The sequence below is a fragment of the Rhipicephalus sanguineus genome, chromosome 5, assembly GCF_013339695.2.
Source record: "Rhipicephalus sanguineus isolate Rsan-2018 chromosome 5, BIME_Rsan_1.4, whole genome shotgun sequence".
Lineage (NCBI taxonomy): Eukaryota > Metazoa > Arthropoda > Arachnida > Ixodida > Ixodidae > Rhipicephalus > Rhipicephalus sanguineus.
Window position 1 is genome coordinate 25,895,980 of NC_051180.1, and position 18,400 is coordinate 25,914,379.

At 43.8% G+C, this 18,400-nt stretch overlaps 1 protein-coding gene across 1 annotated transcript in view; it reads left to right on the forward strand.

The window, feature by feature from the left end:
• The first annotated feature begins 4,433 nt into the window (after positions 1-4,433).
• The window catches only part of LOC119393950 (uncharacterized), a 49,108-nt gene continuing 35,141 nt past the window's right edge, over positions 4,434-18,400 (forward strand). Inside the window, exons 1-10 of the mRNA XM_049415878.1 lie at positions 4,434-4,618; positions 6,332-6,449; positions 8,572-8,758; positions 9,612-9,757; positions 13,050-13,177; positions 14,383-14,511; positions 15,246-15,391; positions 16,262-16,363; positions 17,260-17,428; positions 17,552-17,652. Of these exons, the coding sequence (XP_049271835.1) occupies positions 4,471-4,618; positions 6,332-6,449; positions 8,572-8,758; positions 9,612-9,757; positions 13,050-13,177; positions 14,383-14,511; positions 15,246-15,391; positions 16,262-16,363; positions 17,260-17,428; positions 17,552-17,652 (1,374 nt within the window). The 5' untranslated portion in view covers positions 4,434-4,470. The remainder of the gene's footprint in view (positions 4,619-6,331; positions 6,450-8,571; positions 8,759-9,611; positions 9,758-13,049; positions 13,178-14,382; positions 14,512-15,245; positions 15,392-16,261; positions 16,364-17,259; positions 17,429-17,551; positions 17,653-18,400) is intronic.

Here is an 18,400-nt window from a genome sequence, read left to right on the forward strand (position 1 = left end):
GAGATTAAGAAGTTTTCGGGTATAACGCGGCCGCAACCAGCACAGGACCGAGTTGATTGGCGGGACATAGGAGAGGCCTTTGCCCTGGAGTGGGCGTAGTCAGGGTGATGATGATGGTGATGATGATGATGATGATTATGACGATGAATTGGTTTAAATGTGAACACTAACGAATAGCAACACATGGCACTGGTCGTGTTTGTCATGTCTGAGGTCTGGCCATGCATGTGTGATCGCCTGGGAGATAGCCCTAGTGAAAAAGCTTCTTGAAATGTCGATAAAGAGACCATGACGAAGGGTTCAAGGCTTGGAGCTGTCGAGTTTTAACACCTGTGTTGTTGTAGGTTGACTAGGTTAAACCCGCACCATGCCTCCTACTACCACGACGCATTAGTACTACATTATAGTGCACAGAACAGCTGCTGAAAAGCGCCTCATAAGTCTTAAATGGAGAGGCAAGCATATACCTACTGCTGCAAGGGCTTGTCATGCTACACAGAACGTGTGTGGTTATTCAAAACAGAGCAATGTTAGGAAAATAATGCACGCGCACACGCACGCACACAACTCGCAGCGTATGGGTGGGGCTGCTTGAAATATTTCCCGCAAATGAAAACGTACCTCATATTTTATGTAGTACATTAAATTTGTCAACACATGGACGAGAGTCACGCCCGTGCGTTGGAAGCATGACTTGGAGAATACAGTGAGCGGCCGAAAACTTCCGCGATGACCAAAGAACAAGCTGTCTTCTAATTACGCTCGATTGCCGTACATCAGCCACCGCGCTGATGTTACATCTTAAAATAAGCTTCCCGAAGGCCTCGTCACGTGGCCAGGTACCACGGCCTGTGCCCTGGCCAATACAGTATGAAATTGGTCTCGATCTTAAAACATGATCTGGATACACAGTCTGCACGTGGGATCTGTTCACGTGGTGGCTGCATGTATGTCTCCAGAAGGAACTTCAAGGAAAAAAGGGTACAGAAAATTATCAGTGATAGGTACATTGCACTAACCGCAACTGGTATCTTTGTGGAGCGTATTCAAAAGGCTACTACAGCCCATGCGTTTTTTGTGCTTAGTATCTTAGTTTTTTGTGCTTAGTATCTTAGAACGAGTATCTGTTCCTGTGAACCACGAATCCTCAAGTAAGAACTCTGACGCCCTACTAAGGACAAGCGTTACGGACAGCGTGCGACGCAGTTGCTTTTCACTTTGCTTTCTCCCTCCTCTGCCAGGGTTACAACCTCCATTTATTACAAACGTCGCCCGTCAGATATTTCCGAATGACAAATGACGCCGTTGAACAGTATACAGCGCATGCCTATAGTCCGAGCGCTTTCGGACTTCCCGCGCACGCGCCGACAGTACGGCTGCAAACAACGCGGGCTCTAAATGTGTTGTTACAGCTGCCGGCAAGGGAACCCCTCTAGCGACGTCGAGACCTCGGAGGCTGCCTACGTCATCCGGCGTACGCCTGCATGCCGCTGGTGTTTCTTCATTGTTCGCCTTCAGGCCGGCAGCTGTGCGAAGTCGCTTTTATCATCTCCGTTGCTTTTAACGTCTCCTTCCTCTCTTCCCGCTACGGAAGCCCTCTCGCCTTCTTCCGCTGTGTGTCGGCCTTCGTAGCCAGTTGAGCCCGTCGGAAGGCAAACAATTGCCCTAGCGAAGAAACGAAAGAAAGCCAGAGGCGATGATGCCAACGCCGAGTCGGAGCTCCCCGTAGCTTTGTCAGGGATGCCGAGGAAAGCATCGTAAACGCCTGCGCCCACCCCTGGAAAAGCGGCGGCCCTCTCGAGAAGTGGAGGCCCGGCTGGAGAATTCCGAGCGGTTTCGGGCGGTTTCCAGGGCGTAGGTTTGAACAGCGGATATCGGGAGGTAAGTTTGATTCTTTTAGTTTTTGTATTGTTTCCCATTCAGTTCAAGCTCGCATTTGTGTAGAATAGTGTGCTTAGAAAAACTTCTGCGTTTTTAACGAGCTGACATTCTCGGAGTTTCTTGTGAAGTGCATGAAGTTCATCGTCACGGTATATCAGCTTATTTTTTTTCTTTTTGCGGAGAGTATAGAAAATTTTGGTATGCTTTCAATGAAACAAATGTTTTCTTAAGTCCTCTTACGACGTACGAAAATTTTTGGCAAATGCAGGATAGTTGTCGCACATTATTTTTTCTACTTACCAATGTTACTTTGTTTCTTCGAGTAGGACCGCGTGTGGCTACGAAAGAGAACAATCCTGACAGCTACAAGCTCATATGACGCTAAAAAGCAGACATACCAACGTTCGAAACGGGCACATACGGGAGCAGCGCGAGCGCTCTCTGTTTCTGTCTAGCATCAGCGAAAAAGTCAATTTCTAATGTGAATGTTTCTACGTGCCAGTCGTCAAAAGAAGGAGGCGTAGTAAAAAGAATCTCTGAGTTCCCAGCCGCATTGTTTCTCTTGTGCATGCATGCACTTTATAAATATGTCATAGGGCGCTAAATAACTACGCCCCGTCGACAAACATGCACAGTCATTTTCACGGAAGCTGAGCCACTCCTGCTACTACAGACTGACCTCGAGCCTTCGGCTAAGGTAGCACTCACGATATGCGACATATCAAACCGACGTGAACATAGCCTTTGTCCGCACGTGCTGCTAGCGAGAATCGTATTGGCGCCAAGCCAGCTCGTGTCACTTGGACATTGCACCGACATACCCCTACATCTATTCCCATCGACAGTGTTATTGTTGTCATTCGCATGCAGCTGGTCACTCACCCCACAGTTGGTCAACCTAACCTAACCAAAAATGAGAGATAGTAAATATGCATTTTGTAAATGTAGATAAAAAAGGTGATTTATGAGGTCACCGCAGCCACCGACGATAACAGACTGAGTTAATGTCGCATATTGGGGCAGTCATGTAATCATGATGTAATCATTAATTATTGCATAATACATGATTCGTGGTGAACACCTGACAGATATGACTGAAGTAACGGATCTCAGCTTTCCTGATAACTCGGGGCACACTTCTGCCACCGTGCGTACATACATTATATTTGAGTGTATCTAGTCCTGGCTCTGTCTGGCTAACGTTGCCATCTGGAGTTGTAGAAAAGCGTAAAGGGCCCCTAATTACACAATTGTAGTATCTAGCCCGACGAAATTTTCTGAGAATATTAATCTTAGAAATTTGTTCCGGAAGCACTTCAGCTGTTCACATAAATCTCGCTTTCCTACCACCTGGCTTCTGGCTAAACCACCAGACGCGAGATGCCCCGCGCGATTCTCGAGCTGCGCAAAAGCACCCGCTGTCGAGCCAGAGCTGCCTGCATGTATGCGTGTACTGCGTCAAACGTCGTGCGCACGCTCAAGGTATTGCTCACCCACATGAAATTCCTATAAACGCGCTGTCAAAATATGTCTCTGAGCTAATGCGACGATAGCCCTAGCAACAGTACGATGACTCGCCAGCGTGAGGTGATGTTGGCAGCCAAACTTGACATATTCTGTCGAAACCGACGTAAGTGCGGTCAACGACCTAAACTAGTAACAAATAACATGTCATGAGTGTGCGCTTATGGCTGCCTGCACGCAGCCATTAGTATTGTATTGAGTGAACTCACCAAGTTCAGGACTGTATATATGTATATATATTCTTTTCCTTTCTCATATTTTATTTTTATCTTAACAACCAAGTCGAAAGGGGCAGCCGTCACTAAGAAATGGCAACAACTCCTCATTTATTGTTTATTTCAATAAAAAAAATCAGTATAATCGTTCCCGCACGTCCCAGCCAAACTGACATAGAAATTGTCGATGAGAATGACTCAAGCTAGCGCAAACAAATGTATGGAGTGTTTGAGCCACGTTCTATATGAGCAATTGGCAATTTCAGGTACGTTCTCTGAAATTACTAGTTCTGCAAAGCGTGCATTGGAAACCATGCAAAATACTCAACAGTGCGCCTTCTCAGAACTACAGGGCACCTGTCGCGAACACCTTACAGGAATAGTCAGTCTTTTATGAACAAGCAGTAGCAGGCACGTAGGCAAGGGCCCCTCCCCCCCCCCCCGAAATTCGTCCTACCTTTTATATTTCCGGGCAACTTTTTCTTCTTTTTGCCATGGAAAGACTTTCTTTCGAACAATTAGGCCTCGCCCCCCCCCCCCCCCGAAAAAAATATCCTGGCTACGTGCCTGAGCAGTAGATACTTCAAGGTATTGGCTCCTGTTTAAGTGAGTTTAAACCCATTAACGTTTCTTGAACATGCCACAATCTCGAGACCGTACAGCAGCTCATTGCTTCTTTGATTTCAAAACAAAAACTATGACGAGCTAAAAAGTTGGAGTAATCCTACTTGGCCAGGCCTTACAGTGAGAAAGCTTTTTGAAATGCCGATAATAAATTTCTTATCACTTATACTATTAAAATTTACCTTACCGTCTTATTCTCAATGTTCTCTCACAAACACATTTCAGAATGACGATCACCTTTGATCGAAGCGGCACCAATGGTTTCGTCAGCCTTGACTCGTACTGCGCAGAAAACGAAGTTCTGCGCCCACGAAGCTGCAATTCCGTTTCTCTAGAATGGAAGAACATAAAGTACGAAGTGCCAGTTGGAAAATGTAAGTTGGCCACACATAGACAGCGACTTCAACAGGAACTTCACACGCTGGACTGTGAGCGAACGTTTTCGATGGCGAAAATACTCGGGTCATGGCCGTCTAGTATACACCGCAAAGCAATGAAAGTGCTTCAACTGTTTTTTTTTTGAAGAGACCGTGATTTGTGATGAATATTGAGCGGACTACATTGAAAGTGCGATGAAGGCGAAATGCTAAAGGCCCGTGTACTGTGCGATGTCAGTGCACGTTAAAGAAAACCAGATGGTCGAAATTGCCGGAGCCCTCCACTAACGGCGTCCCTCATAATCTTATCGTGGTTTTGGGAAGTAAAACCCCAGATATTATTATTATTACACGGTAAGTGTGCACCACGATAGTATGTTTGCTCCATTCAAACGAGAACTTTTGCACTTGCCAAATGTAGGACTATATATATGTATATGTATATTATTTTTGTTTCGTGTTTTTTTATATCCTAACAACTAAGTGGAAAGGGGTAGCCGTCGCCAAGTAATGGTGAGAACTCCTTCATTTATTTTTTATTTCAATAAAAAAATATTTGGTCACTTGTCATATGTACGTCATAGTTATTAGGATGTTGTCGGTTATGGTGCCTACATGGGAAGATTCAGCTCGATGCTCACTGCAGGGACATTATTAGGGACAGTATTATTTGCATTCCGGACGTTGTGTTTTGCACTATCACGATCTTACATGAATTGTCTATCCCATGTGCAGCGCATCATTTATGTTCTCATGTTATTGTGAGAACACTGTTTTAAATGTTTTTTTTGTCCTTGTCTTACAGTGAGAACACTCACAGTTTTTTAATCGCCCTCTCCTGTTACTCATTTTAGTACTGCGAGAAAGTTGCGAGTTGTATGTTCGATCCCTTCATGAGCTAAGGAGTAGCCGGCGCCTTATTTTTGCGCTGACAGCTCACATCATATCAATAAAAAAAAACAAGTTTCCCAAGTAAACAAACCCCTGTAGATTCGCCTTCTCTCTGAGTCAGAGCTCTTACATTCAGTGTTGGTGCCGTTATAAGATGACTTAAAGTACCTAAAATAATGAATCACGATAAATTACTAATTCTAGCAAAGTAATAAACGCCGATAATAGCATATATTCCACACAGAAGATGCCGAAGCTGATCCAAGAACAGATTCAAGCGCAGTTGATCCAAGCACATTCCCCAGCAGTCAGAAACGAGAACAAATTTAAAAAGGAGATAGGGGGGATTTCTCGTTGTGCAAAAAAATAAAATTACACTCTTTTCCGAGCTACTCATTTCACGCATTCAATGAATGTTCAACGAAAGCTCTTATAAAGCCAACTGTGCAGGGTTTATCTTGTAAGTTTATCTTCGTAAGTTCATCTTTGTTTACTTCTCTTTCTCAATGGTAAAGCATCAAAACTGACCATAAGACGCGCTGAGTTGCGTGCGGAGTAAGGTTTCAGCAACCCTTCTTTACTATATCGAAATGCCAGGCCAATGCTTTTTAACTGCTATGATACAACTCAGAAATATCGCTGTGGACAAAATTATTTGCATGTCGTATCTCCGAAGAAAGTGTCCACGAAAACGCGACGGGGCGCCACCAGGCCATGTTGTTTTTTCGCTGTCACTGGAGTGGTCGACTCTCAATTTAGCCGTCACGATATGTCGTGAAGCTTTGCCAACTTCCCATGCCTGTTCTTTTCATATTCTAGGCAAGAAAGTGCTTATCAATCACATGTACGGAAGGTGTGCTCCGGGAACGCTGACTGCAATTATGGGACCTTCCGGTGCAGGAAAAACGACGCTCATGAATATCCTCTCGGGTCATATGTAAGTTGGCTTTTTTTTTACCAGTAAATAACATATATACAGCAAACGCATATTATGAATGCATCAAGCTTACTCTTAGATTCCCAGAATCTTGTTCGATTGACGATAATACTACTGTCATGGCTGTTCTGGTGTCGCTAGTATTAGTACTGCGACGGGAGAAAGCTCGTTGCAATAGGCATAACCTATAAATATGGATTACGGCCGTAATAAAGACGCATACAGCAATCCACAAAGCGAAGCAAGCGTAACATAGAAAATGGCTCGTTTCTATCCCACCTGCGCTAGGTTTATTTTAAAAGCGGAACTCTCCTAGGGCTAGTCCTTATGACAGATGAGTGTCCGTGTCGCATGTCACGCTCCCGTTCCCAAATACACCCACAGATGGCGTAACTGCCTCGGTCCAGAACGAAGCGGTAGCCGCACAGCGAATAGGGCCTAAAGTCACTGTAGCAAGGGCGGGTGTGGCAGGGGCTGCCACACGTGACTTCCCGTGCATCTCCGCTATACAAATAACGTAATCCCAGACGCGTATCACAAAACATCACATAAAACCACAAGGTAAGCACAGCAGGAAGGCAGCTCCGCTGTTTCTGCAAATTTCACACTGGGCGGAACTGGGGTAAGTTTTTTCATTCTCTTCCACTTCTATGTTTTATTGTTTCTACGTTGAAATTTAACTTAATCTACGCTTTATCTGGTTACATAATCTACTTTATCCATATATGACTCTAAATTTATATATGCCTAGCCCTTTGGGTCTCATCTTTTTTTGCTCACTGCCGACATCGAGCAGGACTAGCACCTACAAATTTGCTTTCTGTAATAAACGCTTCTAAAAGCAGTATTTTTATGGCACGAAGTCTATATTAGTGACGCATGTAGCATATTTTAGCTTCGAAGGGCTAAACAGCACATATACTATTAAATGAAAATCTATTTCTGGTAATCGTTACGCCGTAAAGCGTCTTCTCAGTAGACACTAAAGTATGTCTGCGGGTTCTGATCGGGTTGCATAATACTCCAACAATATCATGCAGCCCCAGAAGAATGGGCCATAAAAATCTATATTCTTGTTATAGCTACGATGTGACGTTAGCACAATAGCAAAGGAGCAGCATAGTGAGCTGTGTTCTGACGCGGTGTCACGATGCGGTTCCTTCGTGACAAGAGCCTGACTTGTTTTCTTGGGCTTGTGCCAATGCTTGCCCTCGTCACCCACCAACACGCGTAGCGGTTTCTGTGACTCACGAAGTCTGATAAACATGTATGAAGAGGCTCTGGAGGCAACAGACGTGTAGCTATAGGTGCAGTCAAAAGAACCTTCGTTCCTGGGACAAAAAGTTGGCCAATTCCAACCTCGATTTATTTATTTATTCGTAGGGATACAGTTTTAAGCAACGCCTTAAATGAGAGCCGCGATTGATCCGAAAGTGGTAGAGAATATTGGCGCAGATTTTAGTGTTCAATTCCTCACAGATTAGACGAGTAGCCTGGCTGGTGATTAACCCAGCGGAACCATTTAGCCTCCACAAATCCGTGTTTCCGCGCTTCTTCTACACACAACATATCTTGTGTGATATCTGGCATCCCAGTAAAACGAGCCTCGCATGGAGGTTGCCTCTATTCACATTCGGAGCAATACATCTTCCCTGACAAAAAACTATTCGAATTTGTTACACAAAGGCTTATCTTTTACTACAGATATGAACATGAGGAAAATTCACAGGTCTCATTGGCACCAAACCAACGAACAACGATTACAGTGGTAATTTTGTTGACCGCAGCAGTGGAGAGGGAAAATATAGTGCTACTTTTATTGTGAATAAGTTTGATAATTGCGGTACGACTTTTTGAAATTGGGTCGCTTCGGTCGTCATCCATGGCGCTAATGATTAATCTTATTGATTTTAAAGGTAATATTGACGTGACAATGAGAAGGCGAGATAGAAATGACTAGTAAAACGCAGGAAGGCATACTAACCAGACTGAGCCTTCTTGGCTGAATTATAGAATAGTTAGGTTATTAATGTCACATGACATAACTGAACTTTGTGTGGTGAGGAGAGAAGAGGAATTTAGTTCCTGTTCGTTTTTTCTTTTATTTTTTTTTCAAACTCAGCGAGAAGGGCTACGAAGGGGAAGTACAAGTCAACGGCTGCGTGAGGGACACGAAGCTTTTCAATATGCAAAGCTGCTATGTCATGCAAGACGACTGCCTCCTACCAGAACTGACGGTGCGAGAAGCCCTCAGCATGAGTGTCCAGCTACGGACGCCATCAACAGGAAGTTCGATTAGGCGTGAAATTGTAAGTTACGACGTCGCATCTAAGATTGTTTGTCATTGTGGCACTCTGGTAGTCATTCCATTGTGTTTCATTACTAATTACATGTTCTAGTAACCGCATGTCCGCCACGTTGGTACAGTGGTTACGGTGCTCGGCAAATGACCCGAAGGACGCGGGTTTGATCCCGGCTGCGGCGGTATTATTTTCTACAGAGGCAAACTGCTAGACGCCGATATGCTGTGCGATATCAGTGCACATTAAAGAACACCGGGTGGTCTAAATTCCCGGAGCCCTCTACTACGGCGTGCCTTACAATCACATTGTGGTTTTGGAACGTAAAACTCCGGAAATTAATATTATATTAACCGCACAGTGTAACAGCATGCATTTCAGTTAGCTATACGGGTTGCACTACTTCCTTAAAACATAACCCTAAATAGAGATATACCAAACAGTCGATCTGTAGGTGCAGACAGGTTTAAAGTGATGAGTTGGGCGTGCTGGTACATCTCAAAATACTACATCGCAAAATACTCATCCTTGTAATCCTATTTCATCCTTGTCTGTTCATTGTGCTTCCGTATTTTTAGCAGACCAATTGCTCTGAATGGCAGTAGTCATAGCATGTTTCAAGCATGCTAAGGATAAATTTTGTAATGTTCTAAAGTAGCGTACGTATTAGCGCAATTTAAGAACGTTGCTGAATACATTCTGATTTCACTGAGACAGCGGAAGACGTTCTAGATGAAATGACAGAGCAACTTTTCTGGGTAATGTAAAAAATAACAGAAAAAAAATAAGTCAGCGAGGTCGAATTGCCGGAGAGTACCTAATGATAACTTATCCTGTTTACCCTTTCTCTCGCTAAGCGAAGGTCGATGACGCCGTCCATCGATGGGGCTTGACAGAGTGCCAGAATACAAGGGCCAGCTACCTCTCTGGAGGTCAAAGGAAAAGACTCGCCATATCACAAGAGCTCATTAGTAACCCTCCCGTCATCTTCTTAGACGAGCCCACCAGGTAAGCCTGCAACGCTCATAGCAACGACAATTCTTTAATTTTTAGCGTTCAGCCGACACGCAACACCAAATTGAATTTCTATCTCAACTGCGGGAGACAAATTGCAACTAGATAAAAGTTTGGGCTAGTTGGTGCCTGATTCGCCCGTCGGATGACATGCATTTTATGACCGTTACGAAGGACGGGCTTTTTTCCCCCTTGTTTCCTGTCGAATACAAACAAAGCGTAAGAACAGTGGTCTAAGCGCAAAGAACGCCGCCACAACACCGCTCGCGTCTCGGGGGCTCGGGCTGGTTCGGGCACGTCATGCGCTCGCGACCAACGCACTCGTTACACTGTGTGCGCATGACGTGTTCATGCGTGCGTTATGTGATAAGGGCAGGAAAGGGATATGGCTTGCGAAGGCTACACGGGGCGAGCGGCAGGGGTTTGCAGCTCGCCTCCTCGCATCATGGTTTCGCGCCGCTACAAATTATTGTTTTAGGGGCGAAGCTCCTTAAGGCGGCACCCGTTCGTCCCTCGTAGTCGTAGTAGTGCGTAACCAGTCGTAACGCTAGTACCAGATCTTGACCTCCAAGGTGGTGCCGGTGGGAGATTTTTCCTGTGCGTTGTTGAACAATAAAAAATTCGCAGCGTGCGCGTTAACTAAAAGCCGAATTCTTCTGTCTCTCATTCCCCATTAGCAGCCATTGGCATGTTCCAGTAGGAAACGTTAGTAGAAGTAGAAGTGTAAGTGTTAGCTAAAAGCCGACTTCTTCTGTCTCTCATTCCCATTAGCAGCCATTGTTTACCTCCAAGGTAGTGCCTGGTGAGATTTCTCCTGTGCGTGATTAAACAATAAAAATTTTGTTCAAAACGCCGTTGATTGATGAAATAAACCAACGAAAGACGCCAGATGTTTTCTAAAAGCAAAACGAAAGAACGCCAGATGTTTCTAAAGCAAAACGAAAAGACGCCAGCTGCTTAACGAAAGACGCCAGATGTTTTCTAAAGCAATGGTTTTCTAAACAATGAAAATTCACAGCGTGTATGTAAAATTAAAGTGAGCTGCAAGTCGTCATAACTCATCGAACCTTTAGTATAAACGCGCCCGATCTCACGTCGGTGATGATGTACTGGGCAGAATTCACGGAAGATTCACGGTTTACCGATGAACCTCCGCCGCTTCGCCCACTCATCATCATTCACTCCGTGGATATGCTGTGATTTTTTTTCTCAGCTTCTAACGGACCGATTAGAAAAATTCTTGTGGCATAATGCTCTTTATTTGGCTCGCAACATCTTCCAATATCTAACTAAAATTCGCTATGTCATCTGGTGAGGAGCCCTTTAAGCGGCGCAGTGGCTATTAGGCCGAGTACGTGAAAACTTCTGGTGCGGGAGCCGGCAAACCGAGGATATTTCTTACGCAACGCTTTATCGCAAACTTCTGACTGAAGTCCCAATGTTACAATTAGAATTGAGAGTTGGGCGATTTGGTGTGGATCCATCTAGAACGAAGAAACATCGCGAAAAGACAAAAACGAAAAAGAAAACGACAAAAACTGGCGACAAACAGCGCCCGTCTTTGTCGTTTTCTGCCTTGTCTTCGTCTTCGCGCTGTTTTTCGCTCAAAGTGAGTCACAAAACAGTTGCACATGCGTCGAAAAGCCCTCACACTGCCGCGGTTTTGCCACACGTGACAACGCACGAAATCCGAAGCTTCATCCGACAGTTATTCTCGTGGCTGGCTGCGCGCTGCAATCCCACAGTGCGTACAATTTTCCCTGGTGATGCACGACCCAGTACTCGTACGCCGACCGGTTTCGCCGGATGCCATATGGAGTGGTGTTATCGCGATAACACCACGTCGGGCCACTGCCCCGCCTCCATAGCGATATCTCCTGTCCCGAGCAAGAACCCAACAGCGCGGGTTCGCTTTTATCTAGAGTATCGAAAGAGCCTTGGCACATGTCCGACCCAGTGAAGCAATCTTCTCTTTTGCTCTTTTTGTTGGCGGACGTGTGAGTCGGTGATCTCGGTGTCAAGGCTGGAAGGGTGCCGACCCCACGTGAATGTTACGTGCTGCAATTGTTGTTACCACACGCTGGAAGTGACGTCCATGGAAGACACAGTTAAGCAGTTTCACATGACAAATCAGTTCTTCGGAAGCCCACAAGGTCTAGGAAGGTTAATTAAAAGGCGAAATGGTTATTCATTCGTTTGTGCAGATTAATTTTATGAACAGGGGAAGTTCACTCAACAGGACCGACACCTTCGCCTGTTCATCAATTCAACTGTCCTTTTTGTTTCCAACCGTCGACTCCCACCTTGACTTTGGATTTCCATTTATTTGCAGCACGAAGCCAAAGGGCAATTCATATCGATTATCAGAAAGAACACTTCTTGGATGAATAAAAATTCATCGTGGTCCAGAAATTTTTCGTCAGTGAAAAGGAATTCATTCTGGGAAATCCGCATGGATTTGCTTTGTAGTCTCACGCTACAAACGAATGAATGACAATATTTTTTTTCCTTAATAGCCCACACCTATACACTTGGTTTCAGTAAAAGCAGACCGATCAATCACAGCACTGAGAAGATTCACAGCTTGGAACAAACCGCAGCAAATTGCTCACTATCCTGAAACAGTCAGGTCTGCGTTATTCGATCAGAAGATTTGACTTAGTCTTAGTTATGCCTTAATGGCCTGGTAATTAAACCTACTCGGTGCGGTCATTCAAGGTGACCGCCGGTGGTTTCGAGGGTCCATTTTATCGACAGCCATTTTAGTCCTTCCGCGAGATTAGTGCTAAAGAATACTGCTTCTTCTATAACAATTCGACAGCCTCCTTTTTAAGCGCTTCCTCACCCTTCTTCTTCGATGTGTGGTAATAAAGCGAATTCACCTGAAAGCTCTTAAAGCTATGCATCCCTAAACTTCGTCGCCTAATACTACGAGACGATGTCCCGTCTTCTTTCTATGTAGCTGTACGCCTATGCCATCAGATTACTACGTCTATGTCAAAAACTATAGGCAGGTTGGAATCGCGCAAATGATATTCTAACTATAGCCCCAACATAATCCTTAATCTAGGCACAGGGAAGCATGTTATTCTACTCGTCGAACAAACGCGGCAAAGCTGGCTAGTGATTCATACAGCTGTCCGGCTTAAAACATCAACATTAATCTCGGATAGCGCATATTTTTGATGCTGGTTTTAAATATCGAAACCCTGAATCATTACTTTGGCCGGTAAGTGTTATTGCAAGCTGAACCTGCAAAGTTTTATTTCTCTGTTTTTGCTTACAGTGGCCTCGACAGCAGCTCAGCACTGAGGTGCGTTCTGGTGTTGCGGTCCTTAGCCGCATGCGGGCACACAGTACTGTGTTCCATACACAATCCGAGCGCTACTCTCTTTTCGCATTTTGACAAGGCAAGTCGCTGCAATTAAATTCTCGCTAGAGCGCAGTAGTCGCTCCGCGTCCAAAAATAATAAGGCATTGGCACTGTGTACATAAGCTGCCGTGGTGTAATACAGTATGGATGACAGGTAGCTGAGAAGGGAAGGGTTGACCTAATGCACGAACGTTTTATAAACTATCGTTCTGGTACTGACATAACAAACGTATAGAATAAGAGCCATCTTTGTGCCCGGAAATAAATTAATAATACAGAGGCTGCTCACTGGCTGTATTGCCCTGTTCATGTGAGGAGACTTAAATATTGGCTGTTAGTGGACTATAGAGAGAGAGAACGAAGTATGGAAAAGCAGGGAGCATAACCAGACGATCCGGTTTGCTACCCTGCACCTGAGGTAAGAAAATGAGAACAACAATCTCTTGTATTCTCGTATTCTACCATCATTTGCATAGTCGTGAACAATAATGAAGATTTCGAGGTAAAACGTCCTTACTATATCAAACATGTTGGCTTTTTATGCTCGCTGCTGGCCCATACTTACTGCCGTTAGTGTGTATCAGGTTTAAGATATACAGGGTGATTCATTTAGAACTGACCAATTTCTTTGGGCTGCGGCTTTGTTACAAATTCTCTGATTTTATTGCGATTTGCGGCAAAACGCTCAGGAAGAATGGAATTTAAGTGGCCTGTCCCGTTTTTGATGTGTTACTCTGAAAAAAAAAAAAGAATAAATACGAAATAACGAAACCCGCGACATTCCGCGCAATTCCATACAATAGGGAGTGCATAATGTTAAGTCAGAACAATTTGACTTTTTGCCAACAGATGTATACCCGTGTCGCCTCCACAGAGCACGTGATCTGCTAAGGCGAGCCTTTACTAACCCCGTTTGGTATGCCGCACGGTAATCAGCGTCTGTAACGATGTTTCATAGGCGCAAGCCAAGCCATCTCTCCTTGTACAGTATTTTAGAGTTTTTGTTAATTTTTAATTATTCTTTTTCTTCCGCATTGCACGTAAAGAGACGGGATGGGCCATTTAATTTTCGTCCTTCCAGAATGTTTTGCCGCAAAGCGCATTAAAATCGGATATTTTGTAACAAAACTACAGCCCAAAGAAATATGCCAGTCCTAAAAGGATGACCCTGTATTTGCTTCGGCGCATGCGCATAGACGCGTCATGACATGTATTAGTGGAAAAAGACAGATTTAGTAACAACGCACGTTCACCTTTCAGCTGTACATGATCTCGGAAGGCATGTGCATTTACAATGGTCCCGTCGACAAATTGCTTCCCTTTCTGGCCGCTCAGAATCTCAACTGTCCGATACATCATAATCCGTCCGATTTCAGTGAGTCATACTTCTGACAGCACAAAAGCCTCACTTGAATCGCTTTGGGGAGACCCACTCGCACTCTTTTTTTTTTTTTTCGCACATACTGTGTAAAGTGGAGAAAGGCTCAGATATGCGCAGTGCTCTAATCTTTTTTTCTTCAACACAACGAGCACGTAGGCCTTAGAAATAAAACCTCAAGCAGCTTGAAGTACACTCACAACACAGGGTTAGGTACTGATAGAGTCCCTAGAAATTGTACCCATGTATTATGAATACAACCTCTTATACTCGTTCCTTCAGTAGCTTCTGGTTTATTCGCGCTGTTTTACATATTAGAAAGCTTAGAACAAAAGCTTCTCTTTTAGTGCCAGCCACAACAAAACAAAATGCGATTTCTTGTGATTTTCGAATTATTTCTACAAAAACACAGATATCACTACGCTATTCTTTGTCCGCAGTTCAATTATAAATAATCGAAGCACATCGGGCCTCTTTCAGTCGTGACGTTACGCTGTTATGCTTTAATTTAACTGCACCATATAATTCTTATATATCTCACAAATGTATTAGGACACATGATTATATTGGATGTAACGTCTCCTACCTGCTCGCTTGATTCCAAAAGAGCTTGCCTGATGCACTTTCTTGCACGCATCCCAATCACGACGCCATTGAACAATTGTTTGTTAATCTTATGCCCCCGTTCAATAAGTGAAACGTACGAATCATGCTTTATTATCTATATTAAGTTACAGAAATAGCATCCGGAGAGCATGGGGAGTTAACCAAACAATTGGCAAGGTCCTTTAAACCTGGTTTTCTTATTGACAACGGCGTAAATACGTTTGACCACCCGGAACTAACCCAATATGGCGGGAGAGTGATGACGGAAGTGGTAAGTCGACGCACAGAAAAAAAAATGTGCTAATTTTTGTCGCATCGCGATGTGACAATGACTCAGTCACAATTTACTAAACTATAACATTCTTCTGCTGTGCCAAGTTCGCAAAGGTCTCAAGCTCGAGCTGAGAGCTGTTCCCTATAATGAATGGTACTCAGAAAACTAAAATATGGTCTGTTCTTTTGAATAAGAGTGATTTGCAATAAGTGCCACCAACTAACTACTTTTCCGAATACTTTTCTCTTTTTTCCTTTTTTTCTTCTTTTTGAGGAGAGTTGAGTTTCGTGTTTTCTTTTTTTTTGTACGTTTTCCTCGGAGGAATAATTCGCGTTGTACTCATCCTACACGGAACGGTTTACTTTGTTTATCCTTAGTACGAAATTTGGAGGTAAATATGCACATAATTGAAACCAAGAAAGCAATGGTAGTACATCAACAAACTGAGATAACCGTTATACAGCTATGACACTGCCTGAGAAGTAGATAATCAGTGAATAGAGGCAATGATAGGGGCAATAAAATATTACACTGCAAAGTAATTACTTTCCTGCTCGTTCTCATCTGGATGCACCTTGCGATAACGCAGAAAGATAACTAATATATAATCGTTAAATTATTCCGGCTAGAAGTTTGGTTATAGCTACATGAACTTCATAAGTATATTTAACAAACAGGCGCTTCATGAGTTAGGATAAGAGTGATTTCATTTAATTATAGCGAATGCAACTATTTCTGCAAACCTCCACTCGGCATATAATCAGAGAATTTGTTCTAAGGGCACATTCTTTGGCGTAATATATTTCTTGCAAATACATAGATCCTCGCAGTTTTCTTTTAATTCAGAGAGGGATGTCGTTGTTCCAGGAGAAGCAACATGAACGAAACTTGTACAAAATAAACGCCAGCGCTTTTCTGCAGTTTGGCGTACTGTTGAAGCGGTGCTTCCTTTGCCAGATCAGAAATAAGGTAAGTTTAACACCGTATACTTCCTTTACTGTCCATATAATATGACATACTTAAATTGCGCAGCAAGTGTACACAAACTAACTGCGACAGCATGGGTAACTTACGAGACAATGGGAACGTACGCGTAAATATACAGCGAGGGCTTAGCTAACGGTGACGCATTTATCTGCACAATAACAGGATATAGAGAACGAAACGACTAAACATCTTGACACTGTCTATAGGTGCATTGGGTCGTCGTTTCTAGCAAAACGTTAATGTGCGAAGTAAGGTGCAACCAGACGCAATGCACAACTAGCGGAACTATACCTCATTATATTAACACAGAGCTGCAGCCAATTATATCTAGCCTCATTTGTGAGCAGTCAAGTGGAAACTAAAATTATATAATTAGGCCAAATGAGCTCATGGCACTGATGGACATAAATGTAATGAAAGACACCTCAGGGAAACTGTCGAGCACTACCGCAAGAATGTTTACACAGCGCACAGGATACGTAGTACGTGCGGTTTTTAAAAGCTATTGAGAATGATATAACCTATGTCAAACAAACAGGAAATGCCAGCCAGGAGACAATCTTTCTTTTTTTTTTTGGTTTCTACCCCCAAGTATGCTTTGATGCAGGCCCGTAGCCAAGAATTTTTTTCGGGGGGGGGGGGGGGGGCACTTCCTGAAAACCTTGACTATTTGAGAAAAACACCTATTTTCATTATTTAGTTTTGGTAAAAACACCTACTTCACCAAGATTCCGGGGGGGGGGGTCTCGTAGCCGCCCCCCCCCCCCCCCCCCCCGCTGGCTGCGGGCCTGCTTTGATGCTGCTGAAGAGATAACAGATTGACGGTCACGTAAAATATAACACTTTTTCGTTTTCCTTCTTTTCCCTTTCCCCATTAGGTTGCGTCGCAGCTCCGCCTAATAGCCTACTTGTTCTTTTCTGCTCTGCTAACTATGATGTACTACGGCATCGGCAACAGAGCAACCCGCGTCATGAACAACGCCGCCATGTTTCTCGTAGCTCTGGCAATCATACTTTTCCAGTCCATCATGCCGACCGTGTTGATATGTAAGTATGCATGCCTCGTGCTGCCATAGCTTTCGTTGCGTCTCGTCTTGACGTTCGTACTCTCATTACGCCCAAGAGAACCTGATTTTAACTCACTTTCTGAACTCATTTAAATTCATTTAGTCCCTACAGAACTCAGCGTCTTACTGAGGGAACATCGAAACTGTTGGTACAGTCCAAGCATGTACTACGTCGCTAGAATCATCACTGAGCTACCTTTTACGGTAAGAAAACACATTAAATATGCGCGTTTTCAGAACATTGTATGGGTCTTTCGAACAATATCAAAGTTACACTGTGCAACTTTCCTGTAAAAACCTACAAGCGGCCCAAATTATGGCTCAGGACGCGAAACCATTGTGATAAGACACACTTAGGCAAAACAAATAATAAGTATTTTCTTCCTGTTGTAACGACTGTATTAACCTAAGATGGCGACGTGTAGGAATTTGAAGACGTGAGGGCCGCTGTTTTAATATATGACATGAGCTACCAGGAGTAATATTATACAGTAAATATGTTAGAAATTATCCCACGGGGAATATTTTAAAGCACTAAAGCGTGTGCAACTTTGCGGGATAGTACATATAGCTATATTACGTTGCGATTAGTTATCTTACTGAGGTACGCTACGGATATTACGTCACTGAGTTACGCACATCATCGTTTGGAAATTAATGGGGCAATAGGTTTTCCAAGCGGCTCTTAACGCATATCCGTGACGTAGTTCAGGGTAGTTTTTCCGAAAGGTGAAGCCAGGGGCGAGAAGGCGAGGCGTTATTGTTTGTAAATTATCCCCTTACTTTTACCAGAACGCCTACATTTGCTTCCCACTGTTAAATGCAACAATCAAGTCAGCAGGCTTCCAATAAATGCTACAAAATGTCTGTTGGCACAGACAATTGTGTGGTGAGCCGTAACATGAAACATAAAGTTGCAAAGTTTGGACAACAGTGAACGTTGCGACATCTA